The 26,548-nt window shown below is 36.9% G+C and overlaps 1 protein-coding gene across 4 annotated transcripts in view; it reads right to left on the bottom strand.

Moving 5' to 3' along the window:
• Positions 1-3,069: 3,069 nt before the first annotated feature.
• Positions 3,070-26,548, bottom strand: part of LOC130605698 (leucine-rich repeat-containing protein 4C) — a 242,186-nt gene continuing 218,707 nt past the window's right edge. For 3 of the 4 annotated variants that reach the window (XM_057421404.1, XM_057421403.1, XM_057421405.1), the window contains one exon: positions 3,070-5,180. In XM_057421404.1, coding sequence (XP_057277387.1) covers positions 3,222-5,138 — 1,917 coding nt within the window. In that variant the 5' untranslated portion in view covers positions 5,139-5,180 and the 3' untranslated portion in view covers positions 3,070-3,221. Of the gene's footprint in view, positions 5,181-22,086; positions 22,207-26,548 lie in introns of those variants that run through there. The other variant, XM_057421406.1, reaches the window with a different exon arrangement.

Raw genomic sequence — 26,548 nt, 5'->3', positions numbered from 1 at the left:
TAGCCCTTTTCAAAGTAAAATAAAATGTCTGCCTTGTATGATGAATTGAATGGAACTCACTCGCTATGCTTTTTACATGTTGCTTCTGCATATGGCAAGATTTGTTAAGACTTGATGGCAATTCCAGAAAGAAAATGTGTGTGCATTTCGTATTTGCACAGGACAGCAGAGAAATGTCTTCAAACTCCATCAAATGAACTGAAGAATAATTCTTCCTTTCTCATGAGCCCACTAAAAGTGATAGCTCATAACCAAGATCCCTTGGTTTTTTGTTTTTTTTTTATTATTATTATTTTTACATCACACAATCTAAAATGTGGTCACCTGCAAGAAAAAAATCATGAGAACTTTCTATCACTTGTGCTCTGCCATATAGAAGACTCATGCTTCATTCTTAACATTGTAGTCTCTGGAGTAGTAACAGGCTGTATTGGCATGTGATTTCAGCATCAAAACAAGAGAGCACAGCACTCCTCTCACTTTATTTCAGAGCTCAGTGCATGATATAAACTGTGATGTTCTCTAACTCTGGTATTTAATTAATCTATGAAAATAATGAGTGTTTTATAGAAGTAGGAAGGAGTCAGAAATAATCTCTGTGGCTCCAAGAGGGATAGGGAAGATGCTGGGAAAATAACTAATATAGTTTCCACATAATATGTGTATACTTACCCAATCAAATACTGTTTAAAAAAGTCACTGATATTATTTTGTATTACCCCATAGAGGAATAAAGATTGTCACTGACCCACTGTCCCACTTAGCAATAGTTACACCTCTTTCTTAAAGACCTCCCATGCATAATATTTAGGAGTTAGTAAAAACTACCTGCTTATAAAACCATGGTGACCGTAAATGCTTTCACAAATACTGTTTGGAGAATAGCCATAATTTTTTTACATAAACCTGTTGATAGATGGCCCTAGGTTTCCTGGAAAGAATTTTTCCAATTTTCAGATAAGCACTGGTCATAGACACAATGTTATTAGACAGATGGATAAAGTACAAATAGAAATGTGTAATTGCAGTGTTTCTGTACACCCTGCCACAATGCTTAAATGAAATCGCCAATGAAATGCTCCAATGCATTTTGAAGAAATAGGCAAAGCTAAGAATCAGAACTGAAACATTTTACATTCAGGTCCATCTTTGTCCTCTGTTAAAATTCCCTTGGAGTAGATATTACTTTTCATGTAGTACATCAAAGGATAATGTCTTGCAAATGTTTCTTTGAGATTATTATAGAATTTCTGGTTTCATTTTGTGTTATATTTATCAGACTCCTTGCAGGGTGTGATTCACCATCAGCTATCTTCACTGTGTCCTCTTTGAATCAGGCCTTCTTACTACAGTATTCACTTGCAACCTTGAGAACTGTGCATCCAGCAAGAGACATTTACCACTTCAACCTAGCAGAAGCTTCTTCTTAAATTTACAGAAATTCACTGTTCAGAAGGGTCTGCATTCTGCATGCTATTGCATACTAGAAAGCTCCAAAGCGATTTTGATATGAACCAAGAACATTATTTACCTGGCACAGGACCTTGAAAACTCACAGTAAGTGTGGTAAAGGAAGAAAATAGGTGAAAAGATATTCAGAGATGATTTGTATGATTCTTTTTCCCCACCTATATTGCCTTAAAATGCTTCTATTCAATTGCCAATGCATCAAGTAGTTTAACTTGGCAGAACGTCTACTTGGAAGAACAGTGTTCTGAAGCTGTTTTTTCTTACTAAAAGTCTTCTTTTTAGCTTTCTGCATGCAAGGTATACACCATGCCTATACCAATATGCTAAATCCAGTGAACATACATAAATAGAAAAGGATGTAAGTTTTCTGTTGGTAAAAGAATTTGAGTTTAAATTAATGTAAACTGGTTACTCTACAGGGAGTCTAACAGTCATGAAATTACAGTAACCTATGCTCTCCTCTGATTTGGTTTTTTTTTAAGCCGAAATTTTCAGATTTCTTCCTTTGAGTTACTCTGTTACCAGCATTTTGATTTCATAGGGATACAGCTCTGATTAGAGGTATTACAGACAGCTAAATGTGTTTCATATTTATGTTCAGGAGTCCTAGAACAACTGAACTGGAAAACGCCAGCTTTAATGTAAAGTTGAATTTTCTTATTGACAGTTATAAATTACAAAAAAAAACCAAAACAAAAACAACAAAACAAACCCAGAACAAATTTCTTTTTAGCTCTGTCCAATAAATTCCGTGATAACTGCAAGTCCTTGCAAAACTTCCTGGCATTCTGAAATGCATCTTGCTATATTATACAGATAGTTGAAAGCACCATTAGAAGGAAGGATCTTAATCTTGCATTAAAATTCACTCACCCTTAGTTGTCAGTATGCTGCTTACATAAACTAAAATGAAAACTATGTTATGCTTCAGTAATGATCCAAAATGACTTAATTATTCTCTTTAAAGTGATTGTGTTTTGGACCATCACAGCAGAATATTGTAAGAATTTTAACAAATCTTGATGTTCAAAGCCACACTAAAAATGAGCTATATTCAAGTACAGAAAAACCCAATATTTTATTTATAATCTTTGTTTAGTGTTTGAACTACAAATTCTGTTCTAGAATTGCCTAAAAGATCATGGGGTTCATAGGTTTTCACAAGTAAATTAATTTCTTGGGGTTTTGTTTGTTACTGCTTTTACTTTTTCAATTTTTTCACACAACGGTGCTTTCAGTAAATACAGAGCAAATCATTACATGGGAAAAATAAGGTTTGATTGTTTGTTTTTCTCACTTGTAAAGTTGATGTTATGGTTCCATTCTCTATGAATAATTTCAAAAAGGCAATGAGGGAAAAAAAAAGAAGAAAAAGTGACAAAATAAACCGAACTCACCACTAGTATTCACCATAAAAATTCCCCCAAAGTAACAGAATTCTTACAAAATTTCCTAGACCACTTCTTTTAGGGAATTGAGATCTCCTATGAAAAATATGGTGAATGGAAATCAGGGTAGGGTGGGAATTAAAACGGGAACAAAGAGGGCAAATAAGTGCAGCAAAAACAGGTTCTGAGGAATACACATAATTTTGTCTGCTTTAGATCACAATAGAATTTTTAATAAATAAATTTCTTTTTCTTTGTAAAGACATTTTTTTGAAACAGTAGATTAGCCCAGTCATTTGTGTCATTTGTTTTATAAATCATCTTTTGTCATCCCCACCCCTACCCCATAATGTCATAAACGTTTTAGATTTGAGTTTCTTGTACATTGTCTTTTGAGTTCATTCGGATCAATAACGGTTCATGCACTGAACTGTGTATTGAATTTATTGTGTTAACTGTGGTTGTGTGGTTGAAAGGAGATTTATAAGAGTTATAGTGATTTAGGTGCTCATGCTCTATTGCTGGCATGGGCAAGTGACTCTCTATGGGTGTGTCACCTGTAAGCTCATCATCCACATTAATAATCTCTACAGTCCGTGTTGGAGCATGATGGTTCTGCCGGTGATGCTGTTTCCTCATTTTGTAGAAAATTACCAGCATCACAGCAGCCATGAGAGTGATAGCCACAAAACAACCAATTATGATTTTGGTAGTCTTCATAACCTCATCTATTCCTGGGATCCCGTTGTTTGCGTCTGTCACAGGAATGGTGAACATTTTTTCTGTTGATCTTGTGCTCTGTGGAGTGAGTGAGGTTGTCATGTTAGTAGTCTCCCAGTTGGTAACTGGTGTGGGCCCAACCTGCTCTGTGGTCTGTGCCTCATCCTGAGAAGGTTCTACAGTCTCTACTGTGACGGTTGAAAAGTAAGTGTAACCAGGGTTATCCAGGGCAGTCACGTTCAGTGTGGCAGAAGCTGTGGTATTTCCGACAGAGTTACTCACCATGCATGTATACAAACCCGTGTCTTGCACAGTTACCTTTGTAAAATTTAATGTGCCATCACTAAGCACAGCAATACGAACTCTGTATGCCCCATGTGTCATAACAGATCCATTTGGAGTAATCCAAGATACAGAGGTCAGGGAGGTTGATGCCCGGCATTTCATCTCTGCAGCCATGCCTTCTGTGACATTGAGGTCTGCTGGTGGCTCCACTATGACCGGAGCATAACAAGTGAAGTAATTCAGGTCCAGCTCACCAATGTACCTTCCTTTTAAACTGGGAGGTGTGTGACAACGGGCACAGCACGCAGTATTAGAAGGTGCCTTGTCTTTAATCCACCAGCTAAGCCAAAGGATATCACAGTTGCAGTTCCAAGGGTTGTGATGCAAGTGAATCCTTTCTAGGTGGAGTGGTGTGAACAGGTCATGAGGCAGTAGTGTTAGATTGTTGTGTGCCAGATTGATCTCTACAAGTGACTGAAGGTTATCGAAAGCATTCCTTTCTATCACTTGAATCTGGGACTGTATCATCCACAATTTCTGAAGATGCATTAACCCTTGGAAAGAACCTGGCCGGATAGCAGTAAGGTGATTCCCAGAAAGATCTAACTCATCCAGTTTTACAAGTGGGGTGAGGTTAGGAATCTCTCGAAGATTGCACATGGCAAGGTTCAAATACCTCAAGTTGGACAAACCTTCAAAGGCACCTTCTGAGATGTATGAAAGCCTTTTCAATTCCCCCAAATCCAACCTCCGTAGAGAAGGGATTCTATTAAAAGCATAAGAAGGGATGCTCTCAATGGGGTTGTTTCTCAGCCACAGTTCCTTCAGTTTTGACAGGTATACAAAAGCCCCATTTGGGATAGTGGTCAGACGATTGTCAAAGAGTTCCAAAGTGTTGAGATTGGTCAGACCATTGAAAGCCCCAATTTCAATTGTTCTGATGTGATTCCTACTGAGCTGCAGGATTTCTAAGTGCCTCAGATGCTTGAAGCTATTAACTTTAATGATTTGGATCTGGTTCTCATGGAGATTGAGTAACCGGGTGTTGGTGGAGATGCCGTCTGGCACGTCTCTCAGATTTTTCCGTACGCAAATCACTTTACTGAACTGGTTGCTGCAGGAGCAGACAGAAGGGCAAGTCTGAGCCCTCACTAGACCAGCCACCACAAGAAGCTGAAGAGCCAGCAGCACCACAAGCAGGGGGTCAAATAGGGCCCTGTTAAACCTAGGACCTATCATTATCTGCTGTGGATGTAAGGTCATCTTGTTCAACATTCATAATTTATTTGGTACTGGTCTTTCTGGAGTTTGAATAGCCTGAAAGAAAGAAGGGAGAAGGAGAACATTAAATTAGTATCAAATATTTAAGTGTGAACTGTCCTCTCTAAACAACGGCTTCTCAAGACCTTCCAGTCAACTCAACTCCATGAAACTCCATAGCAAGAATAGCTATAGAAATTCTCATATTTTGTTTCCTGTACAGCTACTTATGTCAGCTGTAATTGGCAATGAGATAAGAAAACCCCAGACACTAGCTTTTCCTGCTCGTTCCAATGTATAACACATGTAGCTGAATGGCATGTTCAACGGCAGTGTATACCTAACAAAAATATTCTGACTCAGAGGAGAATTGAAAGAAATGACAAAGGCCTCAAAAGGCAAAAAATAGGTAATATAGGAATTATCAGAATATCCAAGGCATTAATCTTCTTGACACATTATAAGACAACAGATAATATGAAGAACAATGGGATACTCCTGTTTTGTAGGAGTGAAAATCTTTGTCTAAACATAATTCCTGCATTGAGGTATAACTAGAAGTAAAGCCTTTAATACTGAATGTAGCAGGTCATACAAATGTCAGGACAAGATCATGCCTATTTCAAATTAAAAGCAAACCAACAAAATAACTAAATGAAAACCCAAGAGAAACATGCTAAGCATTGATTATAGAATCATAGAATAGTTAGGGTTAGAAAGGATCTTAAGATCATCAAGTTCCAACCCCCATGCCATGGGCAGGGACACCACACCTACACCATGTCACCCAAGACTCTCCAGTCTTGCTTTGAACACTGCCAGGGATGGAGCATTCACAACTTCCTTGAGCAACCTGTTCCAGTGCCTCACCACCCTTCTTTCTATCTAACCTAAACTTCCCCTGTTAAAGTTTGAACCCATTACCCATTGTCCTATTGCTACAGTCCCTTGTGAAGAGTCCCTCTCCAGCATCCTTGTAGACACCTTTCAGAAACTGGAAGGCTGCTATGAGGTCATCAGCAAACTTGCTTTGGGAGCCTCAATCCCATTGTCCATGTTGCTGACAAAGATGTTGAACAGGATCGGTCCAAACAGTAACCCCTGAGAGACACCACTTTTTACCATCTCCAGCTGGACATCGAGCTGTTAACCACAATTCTCTGTGTGTGGCATCCAGCCAATTCTTTATCCACTGAGTGGTCCATCCATCAAATTGATGTCTCTCCAGTTGAGAGACAGGGATGTTGTGTGGAGCAGTGTCAAATGCTTTGCAGAAATCCAGGTAGATGACATCAGCTGTTCTGCCTCATCCACCAGTTCTGTAATTCTTCCCTACTGTTAAACAGCATCATCCAATTTCATGATATTTTGTCCTCAATTCTTTTGTTTGGCACCAACACCAGAGAAACACTCATTAGTAAATGCGTGCTGAATACAGAAATAAGAGTAGCCATTTAAACGCTGAAAATTATCCCTGTAGCTTCAGGGTTGGCAGTTTCATTAGCAACTCTAAAGAAAACCTACAGATCTTACTGTAAGGGGAAAAAAGGCCTTTCTAATACAATCATTACCATTTTAAGAATTTCAGTACTGCTTCATTTGTGGTAGTTCTGAAAGCCCCCAGCCCTCAGCTCAGTTTCAGTCTGGTACTCAGTGCAAGATCCGTCTGTTGTAGAAATGAATTCAATTTCTTACAAATCAGCCAAAAGTGAAGCCTTCTAAATTACAGCAATCTTAAAACATATTTATAAACTAAAGCATGTAGATGCATAATGCATATTTTCAGTAAAACAAAATACTATAAGGCAACAGTTTTCCACTCAAGCCTTCAAATAATTTTGTGTAAAACCCCATATTTAAAAAAAAAAAAAAATACAGGAAGAAATATATTAACTTGCATCTCACAGCAATCCTTTCAATGAAAGTCTTTTTTTTTTTCCTAATTATGTATTCAGACAATTTTCTTGAGAATTTTGAGAGGTTTGAGAATTCATTTCTGCATTTTTTAAAAACTTGTTATAATAGTTGCAATGGTTGTTATAAAGGCTTGCAAGTCTTTCCAATCTCACTTTTAATAATTTACTGCAGAAAAAAAGACAATATAATAGTTAAAAACCTCTGAATGGGAATTGGAAAGTCTAGGCTCTATTTGTTTGTTTGATCTGCTCTGTAAGTACTATTTATAAAACATCTTTCTTGTTATGAAAGATTCATGAAGCTCATGTGTTTTGCAACCTTGAGCAAGTCACTCAGGTTCTTCCTCTGTGGGTTACACTCCTGCCACACGACTTTGAAGAACCCTGTGGCTGCAGTGGTAACTGCTCCCACCTCTCCATCTCTTTCCTCTGCCAACAACTGCACTTCTTGACATTGGCTTCATGGGTTTAGGATAATGTACTAGACTAGATAAGGGTAGCTGCTCTACACGACTTCCTGTTTACTGCAGACTTACAAGGTCACTTTTCACTTCAGAGGTGCTGAACACAGTATATGGAGAAACAGTCTCCAAGTAATCACTAAGGTCCAAGTTCCCTTACTTCAAAAGTCCAACTGTAGCAAAACTATCTGCAAAAAAGGGGATGAAAAAGACCTGTTTCTCAACTTTCTTAGACTGTCTGGAAGAAGAATCTGAACATTGTAGTCTAAAGAATTATATTAATGAGCCTAACATCAGTTTAAGGCTCCTGAGTTAAGATCTGTGATCCATGAGTTTTGCAGCTGAATACTAATAAACCATTTTCTGTGATAGTTAATGTAACTGTATTAGCATTTTTGTTTGTCACTGGTTTTCTTTTATCCAGTAGATTTCTCTTTTTGTTCTCTTGTTTGTTTTTTTCTAAAAAAAAAAAAATTCTAAAACTTATCCCCTAAGGACTTGCACTGAATAATGAATTCCATAAAAAAGTTATAAATCAGATCGAGAAATACACCAAACCAATTATTTTACCATTCAGAGAATCAAAGAATGATTTGGGTTGGGAGGGACCTTAAAACTCATCTAGTTCTAATCCCATGCCATGGGCAGGAACACCTTCCACTAGACCAGGTTGGTCCAATCCCCATGCATCCTGGCCTTAAAGACTAAAGGATACTCCATTATTCAGCAAATCTTCCCTTTCTATCACTACACATATGCTCCATGGGTTAAAAAAAACCCAAGCAGATAAGCACATTTTACACAAATACAAATATACTTCATTATAATGAATTATCCAGTTATGGTACTGATTGGCAAAAATTGTTCATCTCCCCAAAATGTTTCCATGTCTCAGCTGCAAAAAGATATTTAAAATACATGCTTTTGTTTTATCATCTTTTAATAAATTCCCTATATTCTTCCCATGTTTGGTTATTGACTCGGGCAATGAATCAGCTACGTAGACCAGGTCTTTGTACCGAAGGCCAAAATCACCCGTGGCTTTTCTGTTTGCCTTTTACCTCAGCCCTGTGCCAGCGTTCCCAATCACAGATAAGCTTCAGAACTATGATCTGTCAAAGACCCTTAGGAAATTCTACAAACTTCAAGTTTCTGCAAAATTCAAACCTGCGTATACTGCAAATACGAGGTTGGTCACTGACTACATATTAGCTTCTCTGAGTGTATCATTTTGAAGACCAGATCAGCATTTTATGAGACGTGGATGGGAAGTTCTAGATGCATTTTCATATGTATCAGTGTGCTTGACTTTTCTCTGTTTAAGTTTTATCTTGTTTAATATGTAAGTACAGAAGTTTTATATTGCCATTCCTCTGAAATGTTTTCTAAGAGGCAGTGTGAGCAAATCTCAGCTTTTGTAGCATTTGATTTAACTTTGAATTTATTTACATTACTAAATATTTCTCTTTCCTCCTAATGCTGGGAGTAAAATGCAGTATTTAGCATAGGACCACATTAAGTGGGTTTGGTGCTGCTGAAGTGCAGGGGAGCTGATAAAAAAAAAGCCAACTTGATCAGCAGAAAATATTTTAGGCAATGTCTTGCAAGTGCTCCTTCCAACTGGTAAGCTTTGCATGAAGCTAACATACTGCAGTAAGATTCTTAGTGGCAGTAGGAATTTATTAAAAAGGTCCTTTCTTTTGCACTGGTGTTTTTCTACAGCTTAGAGCTCAACTATTCAGGAAGCCTTGGTGCAGTTATTTCACATCAGGGTAATTTAAAACCATAAATACCCTGGAAAACAAATTAGCCAGCACAAAAAACACAGTGAAAAATTCATTTAAAGCCTCGAAGAACATCATGGAAATATTTTAATGTGCTTTACATAAAGATCCATCTGGAACTCAGTAGTAGAATAATTTGCCATTCAAATCTGTCTATTATGTTAGAGACACATAAAGGTTTAGCTTTATAAATCCACACATGGAACACAGACCACACACCATCTTCTTTAGCCTTTGTTGAAAACTCTTTGTCTTCTAAGGGATTTTTTTCCCCCCCTTCATTTTTCTAGTATCAAAATATGAACTCTATGGTCAACTCAATAACACTAGTGCCCTCTGCTGTATAGATCTAAAATGCAGTTTAAAATGCGGAGAATTTTTACTACTGTCAGCTCCCCAGAAAGGTATAATTATTGCAGGTATTACAAAACATGATCTTAAGTCTGTGCCATGGCATTGTTCTAAAGCATATATCATCTGTCATTTTAGCATGTATGTTCTCTCCATGGCCATATATGGAGTTATTTGGCTTGGTTTTTATTTCCACAGAACTCACAAAATATTTTTTCAAACTGACATTTGACATGCATGTTCTGTACTCTATAGCTTTTGTGAATTTTAGTTAGTCTCAATGTACTCCACATTTTACTTTGAGCAAAGTGTTGCTCTCTTAAGATCCAGTGCAGAAGATGAAGAAAGGAATAACAGAGCTGATCTATCTCTGCAGACATGCACAGTACAGCTTTCACGAGGGACAGCTGGAAGGATGCAGTAGTTATGCTATTGAAATGCAACTTTACCAAATGTGTATGCAGAGTTGTCTTCCTTTGTTATAGAAACTGCAATTTGTTTTTCTATTTTTTTGTAATTAGGTTTGAAGACTGATTTTACCTCTTTGTTATTTTACCAGTAGAAAGTGAATGTAATCACTCTGATCTCTGAAGGATTTTCCTGTAACAGTGGGATTTGATTACAAAAGAGAACATCTACACTGTTCCCAAAGATCTGCCTAATGAATACCTCAGGCAGGTGGCAAAAGTATTTTCCTAAATTCCAATGACCCTTAGCTAGATCACTGGCAGTTTACTTGCTGTTGGTACCTCATATTCAGCTTTCTATCTAGTCTGTGGGTCTATGAATAAGTGTCGCAGCAGTGGAGTGTTGCAGTGCAAAGGCCATGGCTTTATCCCAGTATATGGTTTATGATACAACATGATCTAGCACACTTTGTTTGGTGCTGTCCATCTGACGATAAAAAATGAGTTGTGATGATATATGTCACTGTGTTGAAAATATAGCAAAATTTATCAGATATAAGGTGATTAAACTATCACAGAAAAAATAAACCATCACAACTACATCATTGTTAAATCTCAGCAAAAGCACAGTTAAATCATCACAACTCTCCCTCAGTCGTGTATACAGACCACTTCTTACAACTTTTTTTGAGGTTGACAAATATGTGGATGCATTCAGCACCTTTGCTCCACTTTACATAGCACAGTGTATTCTGTACATTACACCCTTTTAAAGAGGTTTTTGAGAGGAAAAACCTTCTGCAAAGATGTCTACATTTTTAGTAAACAAGACACTCTGCAGTTCCAAATTAAATGGCAAATTTCCAAACATATGAAGAGGAGCAAGGTACGTCAAGCAGCTAATTATGCTGGGAAGTCTTTTCTGGTAATATCAGCACTGCAGAACTCAAAATAGTTTCTGTATGGAGCAAAGCATGGAATACAGCAATAAAAATACGCCTAAATCCCAGGATGACCTTATGCAGAAATGACTTTTTTCTTACTCTTTTCAGGAACTCTGAACGTTCTCAAGGCCTGAGAGTGATCCCCTTTCGGCAGCAATGCCAGCAGAGGAATCCCAGGGAATTGCAGTGTAGATAGCAGGAAACAAATATACAGTATGTTTTAGCTCCATAAAATACTGAAACACATGAGGGTATACCCTCATCCCAGAACAAAGACTGAACTGTGGGCAGGGAGCTCCACTGGGGTCCAAAATCCTCTACCAACAGCTGCTCTGCAAATGCTCCTGCAGCCTCAGGTGCATGCCTCCATCTGGCTGTGAAGATTTGGGCTGATGGAAACACATTGCATGGGATTTGCTTCCCATACCCTCCTGCTCACCCTTCCCCTGCCTCTTTTGTCCTGAAACACCTTTCCACCTGGATGAACCCCTGAGGACTGGAGCTTCCAGTTCAACAGAATTATAAATACTTTGCATGCAGTTCCCTGCCCACACACAGCACAATGACACCATTTTTTTCTTCATTGAATGTCTGCCATCAACATGCCACATACACTATCTTCTTAATACAGCATTACAATAATCATCTTGCAAAATCAGCAAACTAGATTACAGTAGATCTCAAATCTTTCTCTTCCTAATCTTATTTTTCATTTCTCTTATAGACTGGCTCCTGTCTGAGGTGTTGGGATTTTTTAAAATGGACTATCTCACAGTGAAAATCCATCACTGCACTATACAGCTTTGTATCTTTTCCTCTGTTCTCAAAAGTCAGTTTCCCTTTTCAATGCTTTAGGACTTTAAAAGTCTCAACAACAATTTAGGGAACCATTGCAATAATGCCTAAAAACCTGGGAGGTTTCAAAATCCAGCAGCTTTCATCTACTTGGGGTTTATTTTACTTCTTTAAATACAGTGAAGGCCAAAGTGGGCTAGATAGGCAGCCCTGCAATGCAGACTGGTCACTCATGAGACCAGATAAATCAAAATACTTATAATGTAAATTATTCTCCTCTTTGCATGTTTCACTGTTTCACTTTGGGATATAGCTGAGATTTTCTATTGCCCCTAGAAGCATGTAAATGTAAGAGGCAGAGTGGATATGGCTGTATGACAGATACTTTCAGGTTCTCTTCCACAAGCCTTTGAAGACCCATCTGAATCACTAAGACACTGACCTGAAAGATCTAAACGTGATTGGACACATTCAATACTCCTGAATCACCACTGATCTCAGGAGAGTTCAGTCAAGGATGAGTTTGACCCTCTCTGCCTTTTACTTCTTTTTTTTAATTTTGTTATACAGAAACCAGCTGTATTTCACACCTCTCATTTCTCAGCATGATTTCATGTTTCCTCTCTCATTTTCTTCTAAGGTTTAAAGTTTTCTCCTTAACTTCAGGTAACAGAAATGATCATGAAGTAGACATTTTAAAAAAGAGAATTTTAATGAACATTGGTCCAAGCACACATATTTGCATTTTATGGAAATTAAGAGATTTCCATAGTTTAGTGTTCTAAACTAAATCAGTCTGCTATGTATCTTTATTTATAAACATTCTTTTACTCCTAAGCAGCATTTACATGTGTTCTTAGTACAAGTCATAACATTTGCCTAATTTTCTAGGGAAAGTCATAGGAAACATCAGTCAATATGTAACAGATATTTCTTAAGGACATATTTATACTTATTAAAAGGAATTACTTGGTTTCTGTATTGACCTTTCCCTGGATGTGACCCAAAGGATGAAGGGGACAAACCGGTCCTAATCTCCCTGTTCAAACTGCTCACATTGGTATGAATAAAAACAAACAATGAACTAACTTAAATTCTTTTATAAAAGCCACCACAATACAATTTGGTACTAGTCCACCCAGAAACATTCTAGAAATTTAATTGGAAGTCACTTTTAAAGTGGGTTAATTATAGTGCATTAAATCTTTTTGTGGACACACTTATTTAGAATTTAATTTAAGCTAAATTGAATCAAGGCCACTGCAATTTCAATTAAGAGTGTCTATAAAAGAATGTAATGTAGTTCAGCTAATCCAGACTTAATTTGGATTCATTTTTCTGAGACCCCATGTAGACATTAGGAACTTTTGTTATGTATTGACTTGGGTTTGATTTGAAACAATTATGTAAAGGTAAAAAGGTTTTCTACCTCATCACTGATCCCTTGGGTTATTCAAGTCCTATTTTGCTCTTCTCACTTAACTAACTCAGTTGACAAAACAAAGTTTCTAGAATATTTTTGTTTGTTTTGTCTTATATATTTTTCTGGACAGATATTTATGTAGGGGGAACCAGGCAACCGTACAAAAGAAATTTTACAATACATACGATAACAAAATTTTCTAAATTATAGCAGCAGGTCACTACATCTCATCTGCCAACCACGATATAAGGGGAAGTCCAACAAGCACCTTCAGGATTTCATTATCTTATGCCGGAAATACCTCAGTGAGCAACAATTAAACTGCAGCATATTTGTTGCTATTGAAAGGAAGCTTTCTTAGTCCCTTTTTGGTTTATTATAAAAGGAAAATCACAGTTCCCTGTTCAGAAGGTATCTGTGAACCACAGCAAAATTAGTAAAAAACCAACCCTTAATAAAAAGTTATATGATGTCCTAAAGCACCTCTCCAAAACAATGCAATTTTCACTCCTGTCACATTGGGGTCATTATTTTGAAACGCTTTGGTATTTCTTTGGTTTTAGCAGAATAACAGTGAGTTAAGACACCTATTCAAAAGTACTACAGTGATACTTCAAGCTAGTTTTTGTCTGGTAGATTTTTATAATTTTTTTTAACATAGAAACATCAGCTCATAAAAATTAACTATATTTTCAACAAGATACTACAAGATTTCAGTAGAGCAGGCAAAAATCTGCTGGTTACATATACGAAATATTAAAATGTTGTGTCACTTAAAAGTTGCAAGGCTGACAGAATCCAAGATGATTGCCCCAGTTCCTCCCAAAATTTTATCCCTACGCACAAACTGTAAGACCAGATGTAGGAAATGTCAGCTCAGAACACCACATAGACTAAGAATGCATGTACAAATGTAGCCAATAGAGTGAAGAGCAACAACAACAAAAAACCACAGCAGAGTATATAATTGCCCCTAAGAAAGTTTAATCCTAATCTTGAGAAAACTGGAGTCTAGTTTTAAAGCCCAAAACATAATTTCCTAAATTACAATATGTATGTGCCTACTAAATGTGCTAACGTTGAATATTCTTGTTACCCATACAAATCATCCTCTGAGCTTTGCTGAGCTCTTAAGCTCAGTAGCCACTCTAAATTAGAAAACAAAAATATTTCAGTTCAATGAACATATAATGCAGCTGAGGATCAGTGGTAGTTTCTATACTTTGCCATAGATGCTCTGGTAAAATTTGAAATAACTTATATTATTTTTAAGATTAATTTTATTTTGAGATTATTGAATCAGAGGATTGTGCATTTCAGCGGTATAAAAAAATCAAGCTTGTGCCTTAACAAGTGCAGTTTTTCCAAATGCATTTTGTAATGTATAAAACAGAGGAGATTAGGGATGAAAGGGAATTGTATTAAAGCAGCCACGCAAAATCTACACTAATGCTTTTTGGGGTATGAATTAAAATTGGTATTTGCCTAATTTTCCTATTCCATAATACTCTCAAGAAAAGTGCTTTCCTTTTTTAAAGTCTGAATTATTTGGTGTTGACTTAGAGAAGTGCTTGGTAGGTATTTCATAACCCTGGTGACTACAGGCTAGCATGCATTATTCTAAAACACCTTCTGGGAGAAACATACCCAGCTAATAACATACTGAAGTACCAGAGTCCATTTTGCATCATTGCATTTGTAGTGGCTAACTGAATCCAGATTACTCCCTCATTTTGATAATAAACAGACAAAGGGACACATGAGATGAAAAGTTAAGGCTGCAAATAGCCTTGAGTCTGGCAAGCGGTAGTTAAAATTCTTGTCCTTGGTAACTATAGAAACCCCTTAAGGTAAGAGAAGAACTCGGGCATTTTGTAGTCCGCAATTTACAAGCTGTTTATTTAATTGTGAAAGAATATGAAACTGCTAGGGGCAATGCAATTTTCATACTGTGATATGTATTTGTAGTGATAGTACAATGGGCAATGGGTTTAAATTTAAATGGGGGAAGTTCAGGTTAGATATAAGGAAGTTCTTTACTGTGATGGTGTTGAGGCCCTGGCACAGGTTGCTCAAAGAAGTGGTGACCGCTCCACCCCTGGCAGTGCTCAAGGCCAGGCTGGACAGAGCCTTAGGGGACATGGTTTAGCGTGAGGCATCCCTGTCAATGGCAGGGGCTTGGAACTGGCTGATCTTAAGGTCCTTTCCAACCCTAACTGTTCTATGATTCTATGACTCTACAATACTATTTTGAAAGCAAAATTAGTTATAGAGAAATATGCGAAGCTATTTTTTTTTTTTTACATTACTTGGTTTAGGACTTATATGAAACTGCAGCACACTGCTTTTTACTGAGATTTGTGATTGATTTTTTTTTTTTTCCCAAAGGGTGTGAGGAGCCAAAATTAGTAATTCGCCATTTTGCCATAATATCCCTAAGTAGATTCACAGTAATTATGTCCATTCTATGCCTCATGAACAAAACCAAGGTCAGGGTGTATTTCAATTAAACCCTAGGTGTTACCAAAGCGCAGCACAGCCAGAATAGCAAGCCTATTATTACCAGATCTGTCACTGCAGGGCAATAAATAGGTGCTCTTGCATACAGCATTGTACACCATTAAATACTACAAGTGAGAAAATGTTTCAGTTCAAATTAGCTAGTGAAAAAAAAAATAAGAGTGAAACTATGTGATGACTCAGAAGGATTATAGCTACTTATAAGTAATTTCCCAGATCTGAACAACAAACTTTGACCTGATGCTTCTGTTGTTGGGAGTTGCATGAATGTAGGGGCTCCAGGGCCCTCTGTGTACAATGGGAAGTTTGGCAACAATCCATCCATGGTTGATCACCTTAATAAGATGTCAAACATAAACTCATCCTCTCAAGGCCTCTGGAAAGGAGATAGGCAATATTATTCTAGTTTATGGATGAAGAAACTGAGGCAATAATGGATTAAAACTGTGTCAAAATTTAGCATATGTCCCCATGACCCTTCACACTCTATGCTGACTAGATGCACCTTGTGTTGCTCCAAATGATAGCCATGTAGCAACCACTAGATAGCTGATGACCCCAGGCTAATGTGCTTCTCAGCACTGCCCCAGCCTAGCCCTAAGAGCACAGAGGCAGAGTCTGCATCTGACTGGAGCAGATTCTTGATCACAGCAGTCCACAATAGTCCAAGTGGACATGCTATAATGAAAGGTGTCAGTAGCAGAGGCAGGACAGGGGCCCAGAACTCCCAAATCAAATGTACACAAGAATGAGGATTTTATGTACATACTAAAGTTTTATGTACATCATCAAGTTTTAGAAGACCAACATGCCATGCAATTTAAAACTGAATTTGATTAAATATTTGAAAATGTTCTGTCCTATTCTACAGAATCCTTTATTATTATCCTTGTCATAGCACTTGTACATCTTCCAGAAATGCATTAAATATCTTAAATCTGTCATTTAATCTGCATCTCTCATTCCTTCTCCTACAGGACTATATTCAGATACAGATATTACCAAGTATCTGTGGCAAGCTGTTGACACTACATATGACAAGCTTAAAGAAATACATTGTGAGTTTAAAGTTACAATGTTTGCTATGCTATTCCTTCTTGAAAGTCATTGGACATCTCCTGAGAAGTGTTCCTCCCTTCTACAAAGAGAACGAGCTACTGACACGAGTATGGATCACCTGGGAGCCAGACCAATTTCTACTACAAAGGGAATGGGCATAGACTCCTCGAGACCGTCACCTTTTCTCTGTTAAGAGTTCTTAAAAGCTTCCTCTTGGCAAGACTCTTCAATACATGTGATAGAATCATCTGATCCTTGGCTACAAGAGAGCTTTCATACAAGCCTCATGTCAGACTGGGTCTTGCCAAGCCCTGAACTGACTTTTGAATATAGATGTTTAAAATAACCTGAAAGAAAATTCCTGCCAAAGAACTGCACAAGTGTCAAAATGTGACATTTCACATTCATTATCATTTGGGGATATCCAATGAAGAAGACATAAATCACTTGAAAATGAAGAACAGTTCACATTCAGAGAAGTATCCCCACTAGCTGAAGAAGGAAAGTGAAAAGGATAACAGTTAAAGAGGTTCATAACTTTTTGAATGCAATTAGGCAAAGTATCTTCTGCACCAGTCCAGGATAACATGAACTCTACTTTTCCCATTTGCAATAATTATATCCTCCTCCTTCTGCAACAAACATCTGTTTTTACCTAATAAAGGACTGATGGTGTTTCGTAGACCACAGTACTTTTGAAAGATAATATACTCCAGTACCAGTTTCATTCTGAAGTGACTAATTACTAATATTTTAATTACTAAATTCAAGTAAGTGCATTAACTCATGAATATGCTTGTATAAAGCTCAGTCACAGGGTCACACGTGTATATATACAATTACATTTGAATTCTACCTTAAGAGGTAAAAAACATCCTTTCCCTTAACATCTTAGTCAAGCACTGGAAGCAAAACTAAAAAGACATAACTAAGTAAAATTGTATAACTATGTTATCTGCTTAGAGCACTGCAAACAAAAATAATTATGTATTTTTACTTTAACCTGTTTTAATTTTATCCAAATGTTAAGTTAATTATGTAGTAACTTGTTAATACTGGAACATTCTGTTTCTATATCTGCTGAAATAAGGCACCAGCATAATCCCATATCATCCATCCCAACGTGTTTTCCTGAGACATCCAAAACATATTCACCAAAAACATGGACTGAATCAAGACCTGATTATGTAGAACTGTCTGGAAAAAATATTATTAACAAAGAAAGCTTTGAATGAAGCTTGGTGAAAATGAAAGGCTCCAAAGGAGTTTGCAAGAAACAGTGATAAATGATGAGTTATTCTCTTTCCATCTAGACCACGTACAAATCCAAGAAACATAAATTATAAAGATAGAGAAGATGTTATCCCTCTGAATCCATATACTGTGATAAGTGTTATAAAGAATAGATTAATTCATATATCCATGTAGTCATGGCTTTAAAATTGATGAATATATATTTTTGCAATGGAATATCTTTATGTAGGTTGCCTAACCTTCTGATTGAAATAATTCATAGAATCATAGAATCATAGAATAGTTAGGGTTGGAAAGGACCTTAAGATCATCAGGTTCCAAACCCCCTGCCATGGCAGGGACACCTCACACTAAATCATATCACCCAAGGCCTCGTAATTGGCCAAATTTGAAGTATTAGTAAGTCAATATGAAATTCATATCAGATCCAGGAAAACTGGCATATCCTTCTTTAGGAAATGATCATTTTCACCAAAGTGCTGTATTTTCTGCTTGAAGTTAACCGACAGGATACAATGTCCAGCCTCAGCAGTGCTGTCTGCTTGTTCAGCTGTTCAGGCTCTGAAATGCTGGCTTAGTGTTCTACGTCCCTGAGCCCACCACAGACTTCATTTATTAACTAGATCCATGGGAGAAAATTATGGGTAAAAACTGACTCCTACAGAAACCAATGGGAGTTGGTCTTTGATGTGATCTCACATGTCGATAAGAATTTGTTGTACAGAGCCAACTGCAGATTACTGCTGATGTAAGCACCAGGGCTTTGATGCCATTCTGTTAGGATATTTTTTACACAAGGAGATCTAATTTCCAGTTAATTAAAACTGTCACATACATAAAAAGAAAAGTAGCAACTGACACAGCTAAAAAGTCAGAGTTCATATTTGTGGGGGAAAAAAAATGAAAGGAAAGGAAAGGAAAAAAAAAGGAAAGGAAAGGAAAGGAAAGGAAGGGAAGGGAAGGGAAGGGAAGGGAAGGGAAGGGAAGGGAAGAGAAAAGAGAAGAGAAGAGAAGAGAAGAGAAGAGAAGAGAAGAGAAGAGAAGAGAAGAGAAGAGAAGAGAAGAGAAAAGAAAAAAGAAAAGAAAAGAAAAGAAAGAAGATAAAATAAAAAAGAAAAGAAAAGAAAAGAAAAGAAAAGAAAAGAAAAGAAAAGAAAAGAAAAGAAAAGAAAAGAAAAGAAAAGAAAAGAAAAGAAAAGAAAAGAAAAGAAAAGAAAAGAAAAGAAAAGAAAAGAAAAGAAGAGAAAAGAAATGAAAAGAAAAAAGAAAAGAAAAGAAAAGAGAAAAGGCAATGTAGTATTTTAAAATGTCAGGATATTAACATATTGGATTCTTTAAAAAAATCCAAGAAATTACTCTGCTACTTTACAAATGTATACCAAAAGAGTAAATCCAAGGTTCAAAATAACTCTAAAAATTATCTGTCCAAGGTAGAATAAATTTGATAGCTGATGTTATTCTAGGATATAAATATGCTTGTTTACAATAAAGATTTCCATCAATGAAAATATAATTATCACAGACAGCAGTGATACCACCTTTTATTAAGGGGGGCCAGCATCTATCACTGTGAAAGGTTGTCTTCAGTTTCTTTAACCATTTACAGTTGAAATGTTTCATGCTAGGCATATACCTATACTATAGTCACTGAAAGGTGCACCCAATGCAGCTTTAAAGCAGATGTCATTATCTTATGATAACAAATAGTTTAAAAAAAAAAGGAGAATAATACTGATAAATCCAAAGTATTGAATTCAGGTTGTTTTGTTGTGTAACTATTGGTCCAGCATGAACACACAAAAAATATAGTTGAATAACAAAGGGGCTTATGTGTCCAGACCTCTGGCTGACAACTATTTCCTGGACCATCATTTATATTCTCTGCTCCAGAATAATACATGAAGTACATTAAATATTTTCAGGCAGTCACTAGCAGGGGGCCAGATAAGCACTTCGAGTATATTTACATTCCAGCCCTCCTATGAAGTATGCACCAACCCGGAGGATTTTGGCATCATAGGCACTCTCTTAGCAGAGTATTTCACAGCAGTTCCATGTGGGAGTGGGCTGCTAAGAAAAAATAGAAATGTGCTAATGTTGGATTGAAATAATGAGGCTATACAGCATATATAACCCAGCACTCCTCTGCCTTACAGACCTACATCACATAGTGGACCGTTCCACACCATAGTGTGGAAGATTATATAATTCATTGTAGAGTAAATTTTGCTATTTGCCTGATACATGTAGCTGTATCTACTTCTGCAATCATGCCTAATGGCATCTGTTACCAAGTCATTGGCTGTCAGTTTCTGCACTTGATCTGCAAGAATGATTTTAAAATCTGGGCTCAAGCATCTTGGAAAAAACCACTTTCATTTCTTTACTCATATTGCTGTCCATATGCTCAATACTTTAAAAAGTTCAGGAAGTGACAAGATGTAATTACAGCCCCTAGAACCAGCGCAGATTACAGGGAGTTATGTCTCACATTGTTCACGAAGAAGAACAGAGCTCTCCTTCACTAGCTCTGATTTCTGAACTGGGATCTAAATCTCAGAAGGATTTAATGGAACACAAGAGAGTGCCTGGGTATCAGAGATGAGGAGCATGCACAGATTTAAGAACTTTCTCTAATACTGCAACCATAGATCAAAACTATCACTATCTGAGACACGATGATAAGAAAAAAAAAATAATTTAATATATGTGGGCTCTTCTATGGCCCTGAGGAGGGGAATTATATAAATACCACGTTCCTGTGGCTTCTTTTCTTTATAATTCTTTCCATTCCAGAAGTGTGAAGGCATTTTTTTTCTCTGTAATTCTACAGAAATTGGCTGAATTTATTTTAGTTCTCAGATGGGATAAACTGGCATTGCTGCAGTCAAGTCAATGAAACCATAATGATTTTTATTCCAGCTGAAGTTTGTGATCCTTGTTATCTTCTACACTAGGCTGATCCATTCTTGAGGAATACCGTGAGGTTCAGATAACCAACTGCTATGAAATTGCAGCTTTTATAAAATAAGCTTCAAATGGTAAAGATGAATGTTTTTAACTGTGTAATGAAGAATCTCCCTTGAAATGCTAAAAGAATGGTAACTGTACATTAAGAATGGATTTAGTTTTTTTTAAAAAATAAACCTTCCCTTTTTTAAATGATAAGTTATCTCCTTTATTTTTCTCTTTTTTATTTCCTTAGTACCATGAAATACAGGGTTGTAATGGTAGCTATGTAGCTATCCTGAATTGAACTGAGATATTTATCTCAAATATTTGTAACGTTACATCTGGTGTACATGAACTTTAGAAGGTTTTGCATTAACTAAGAGATATTAACAGTTTACAGCTGTATATTCACTTTTATCTAGAACTTTCCTGGTGAGTTTTAAACCCTACATTGACAAAACCAATATATGTGTGTGCATATGTGTATCAGACTTAACTCATCCAGTGAAATTTAGCTATTTCTGGAGACAAACTTCATTTTTTTTTTATATTTTACCACGTTATATCAAGAAATACCAAAGACTGATATCTTCAACTGAGACTGAAGGCGGACTTTAGACATGTGGGGTATGTATCTATACTGAAACTTGATATACACCAACAACTACCGTAAAGTTCCCTACTGTTTTAAAAAGTTAATTCTTGAATTCCAAAGGCTTGACTCTAAGTGGAATGGATTTGTCACTCGTATCACTTTAGAGAACAGTATTTCTGTCATAACAGCACTAGAACATTGCGTTAGGATTAACTTGCAAGAAAAATCTGCTTTCGTGGAATTGCTAAAATAGATTTTTCAACTTTCTGTCTTGTTCAGCAAATACAATGGATCTTTTTCAGAATAGACAGAAATCTAGGTATATAATGTGAGCAAACTATTACTACACATCCTTTAATCAACAATAACACGTGCATACTGATAATCTATCTATCAGTATTTGCGGAAGCATGCATTAGTCTCTGTTATTCCTGACATTTGTCTTGAGTGAGCCAGGGAATGACAGATTACTTGGGAAAGAGGTAGCCATGAATTATCTTACTTTTTCTAAGAGAATAACCATCATTTGGTGGGATCTATAAACATCCAGTATCTACTATTTAGACTGCCTTCAGCAACTGCTGCTTCTTTTCTTATTTAACAAAGGTAATAAATTAATGCTTGGTGGCAAATACTGGGAGTTAAAGTCCTCTGTATAGGTAACTGTCCTGGGTTTGGCAGTAGCAGTCAGCTTTTCTCCTTCTTGGTAGCTGGTGCAGTGCTGTGTTTTGACTTCAGCCTGGGAACAGTGCTGATAATACCGATGTTTTCAGTTGTTGCTAAGTAATGTTTACCCTAACCAAGGACTTTGTGAGGCTCATGCTCTGCCAGGGAGAGAGGAAGCTGGGAGGAAGCAGAGACAGGACACCTGACCCAAGCTAGCCAAAGAGGTATTCCATACCACAGCACGTCATGCCTGGGGTGGGTAACAGGAAGTTAGCGGGAAGGACACGGGCTTCTGGGTCGGACTCGTTTCTTGGCGGGTGGTATCGTATTCTCTTCCCTTGTTATTTTCTCTTATCATTGTTGTCATTGATGGTAGCGGTGGTGATTTGTGTTGTACATTGTTTGCTGGACTGTTCTTGTCTCAACCTGTGGGAGTTGCACTCTTTCGATTCTCCTCCCCATCCCTTCGGGAGTGGGGAAGGGGAGAGCCCCCGGTGGGGGCTGTAAGGGGGGAGGGGTGGGTGAGGGGGGGCGTGGAAGTTTGCTGCTGCTCCACAAAAATGCCCTTCAAGACTGCCATATACTGCAGTCAGCAAAACAGTCTTAAAAGTTTCTCCTTAATGTACAGAATTAGTGTAGCAAGATACCTGTCAATTAAATTAACAGTCTGCCAGGAACTTAACAAACTTCATTTTTCCTTCTTGGAGAGTACTAAATCCTCCTTTTAAAATGTCATTTACCTGCAGCCTGGTGTCCAAGTTGTCAGAATTTTTTTTTTCCTTAAATATATACAAATTGTTAAGTCATTTCAAAATTATACAGAAGAAAAAGAAAAGATTTTTTTCTTTCAATGGTTTAGCATGCTTTTCTTCTCAACAGGATCCCTCACATTTATACTAAATACAGCTTCATTTTTCAAAATGAAGTTTAATAAGCAGTATTTAAGAGGGAGAAAGGCATTTACTAGACTACATTCAATTGCACTTCACTGCTATTCTTGATCTCCCAATTTTTACTGAAAGGCAAAGTAAGACTATTATAGGGAATGGGATGAGTAATTTCATTAGTGATTGCTGAACAGACAATGCAGACACAGCATACATTGCACCTGAAAGTATAGGTAGGGTTACTACTGTCTTTGTCCTAAAATTATGATCCTCAGAGTATTGATTCAAGGATTTCAAACGGGGGTTTGCTGCACCTTTCTTGCAGATTTCAAGGAATAATGGCTGATTCCATTTGCAACAAAACACACCTAACTTCTCCAGATACGTTGTGGAAGCATGGTCCTATAGCTGGACACAAAGTTATTTGGGCATTCAGTCTTTCCTTTCTCTCATGCATAAGTATGAACTAGCAAATCTATCACAGAAAGTAGCCTTGTGCCTTATGAAGGCCATTTGCCATGTCACTCTGCTCATTACATGGTGGCAAAATCATCAAATAACACAAATAAAATTAAGAGATCCAGACTTCATACTTAACTGAAGTGACCTGACTTTTAATCACTCTAAGGAAAAAGCTCTCTTTTCTGAGTGCACACTGAATTTTGCCATCTTGGAATGTTCTTTTAACGTGAAGTTTTCATTTCAATTCAGTACATGAAGACCAGGTGATTCAACACAAAATTACATTTATGGATGCTGGGACAATTTTTGTGCCTCTGTCCTTTATGATGACTATTGTATTTCTGCCTCAAGAAATAAAGGGAGGTTTCTAGGAGGTGGGGATGGTGGCTATGAGGAATTCAGGGTTTGATACGCATTAGTGTCTTCCCTCTGGAATGAAGTCATTAAAGGGTGCACAGTGTGAGTATTTAAATTCATTTTTTTACTCCTTTTCTGATGAATTATGACATGCCAAAGCCATGCCTTGATTAACAAATAAATTAAGGATCAGTACTCTGAGGTCCCAAGTTCAAGGGGTTGTTTTGTTTGTTTGCTTGTTTCCTTCTACAAATGTTGTTGCTGCAGAATATATGGACCCAGTCAGAGATCAATATGATCAGACAAAAGCTGTTTATTACAAAGCCTTAACTCCTTATATACTATTTCTTACATGTACTTACAGTGATTTGGCATATCATGATTTGATACATGTCTTGAAGACCCTTAGTGACTAACATATAATTGGTTAAGCACAGGTGTGAGAACTTGACCTCAAAAGCTTGCCAACAGTCCACAGTTCTTATTAACATGGTGAATTCCAGCTTCTTCTTATCTTGCTTGCTTAAGCTTCCTCAGACCTCTCATGGCCTTGCTGTTTCTTTCAGGATTATTCAGAGTTTATGTACCAATTATCCATTCTCCTGTGAGAACACTACCTCCACATGCTGTCTTCTTGATAATATTAAATTCATGTTAGGTTTACTATCATGATCTTTACCTCTTTATCTCCCCTATTTTCCCAGTAAGCTCACTCAAGGATAACTCATGTTCCATTGACCAATGAAGTGACCAAGAGGACTTCGAAAGAGAAATTGGGTTGATTGCTTCGTGTGTCTATGGCATTGCTGTTCGCCACTTGTCCCTTTGGGAAAATGCTATACCACTTAGCAGTATCATATTCCCTTTTGCAATAAGCAGAAATCTCACCTTTCAGTTTAAAGTTACAGATCTGCCTTAAACAGGAGTTAAAAGTGTATATTGGAGAAGATCACAGCCTTCCATTATCTTGGATGTTCGGTCTTAATGAGGCCTGCCAGCACTTCATCCAAGTTAGAACAAAGTGCATAAAACTATCAGGACTGTATTAGAAAATAGTACTCCTAATCTTTGATGTTTGACTCCTCTCCTACTCTGTTGGACAAGCATGAGCTAATTGAATGTTTCTTATTACTCAAAGCAGCTGTTTGCAAAATCTGAAAACTGCAAAAAGGCTTTGCCTAGAGTCTGCACTTCCAAAATTATTCTTTAGCTTATCAAAGACCTGAGTGTGTTGTCCAAAATGCATTTAAAAGTGTACTTTTGATATATTTTACAATATAATTCATAATGTCAGAGTAGGAAGAAAATTATTCATACTCTATAGTGAGAACTCTGTATTTTCTAAACATGAAAATGGCATTTGTCCAAATACTCCTTCAGTTTTGGGTTTTTCTTTTCCTTACATGTAGTATCATATACATGTTGTACCTGAGCACTGCTGGACATGAATTTTCAGCAGTTAAATATGTTACAGAAAAAATAGAATAAAAACTTGTCTTTTATAAGCAGTTTAGGTATAATTCACCCCATCCCTTGGTGACTCACAGCAAAGCTGAGTGGTGTGTGGGACTTTTGCCATTAGTTGCAATTCTTAGGTAAAGAAAATAGTCCTGTGCTGCACCTAACGTAGTTATTCCTCTAATACATGTAGAAGAACTTTAGTGTTGTAATACTGAAGGTTACAAATTTATACCCTGCTGGTTAAAGATTCTGGGAGGATGGAGAGTGTCATTACTCTGAGTTGAAGCTGGCTTGTTCTTGAAACTCAGCAGAATAGCTTCCTGGCTCAAGATCACAGAGCTGTATACTCTTCCTCAATAAAGGATCAGATTAAAAGAAAACAAACAAACAAAAAAAAACACACAAAAAAAAAACAAAAAAAGAAAACCACAGACCACCAAGCCCTCAAAAACAGAAAATAAACACTCTAAGAAGCTCATCTCAGTTAATTACTACAGCCATATTTAGCTCATTAATGTCATTGACTCATGTGGTGTGAAGAACCACAACTGAAAAGATTGCACCCCAGCAAACTAAACATGAAAAATGCACTTCTGTAATTATGGATGAAATAGAATTACTGGTTTATGGTAAATTATTTCTTTGATCATCTGATACATCTGTAACATAAGGGGTCAATAACTAGATAATGCAAAAAATAAACAACAATAAACAAAAACCACAGGGCTTGCCAAAAAAAAAAAATAAACCACAAAGCAACTGCTAATTTAATTAGAAGCCGTATTTTAAGTTGCTTTCTTTTTTAAGTAGTATTTTTTCATCTTCTTCCCCTTTCCAAAACCACTGCCAATAGAATTTACTGAACAATAGCCTCTTATGCAATACACTAAAATGTACACAGCGGTTTTGATGATAATAAACTATCCAGAAGACTAGAAATACGTTTTTTTAAGAGCCTAGGGATAAAAAAACTAAAGAATTTCATTTCTACAAACCTTACAAGAGAGTTTTATCCATCCTACCTAAGATAACCCCAAACTATCTAAAAGAAGACATCATTTTTAATTAGTTTCTGAGGAGGAAATGCTAGCCCCAGTAAAATAATTAGAAAAATACTTTCTTTCCACAAGA

The sequence above is a fragment of the Pezoporus wallicus genome, unplaced genomic scaffold, assembly GCF_028554395.1.
Source record: "Pezoporus wallicus isolate ANWC-B61680 ecotype Strahan unplaced genomic scaffold, APGP_CSIRO_Pwel_v1 contig_5042, whole genome shotgun sequence".
In the NCBI taxonomy this organism is placed as follows: Eukaryota; Metazoa; Chordata; class Aves; order Psittaciformes; family Psittacidae; genus Pezoporus; species Pezoporus wallicus.
This window is presented reverse-complemented; position numbering and strand designations above follow the sequence as displayed.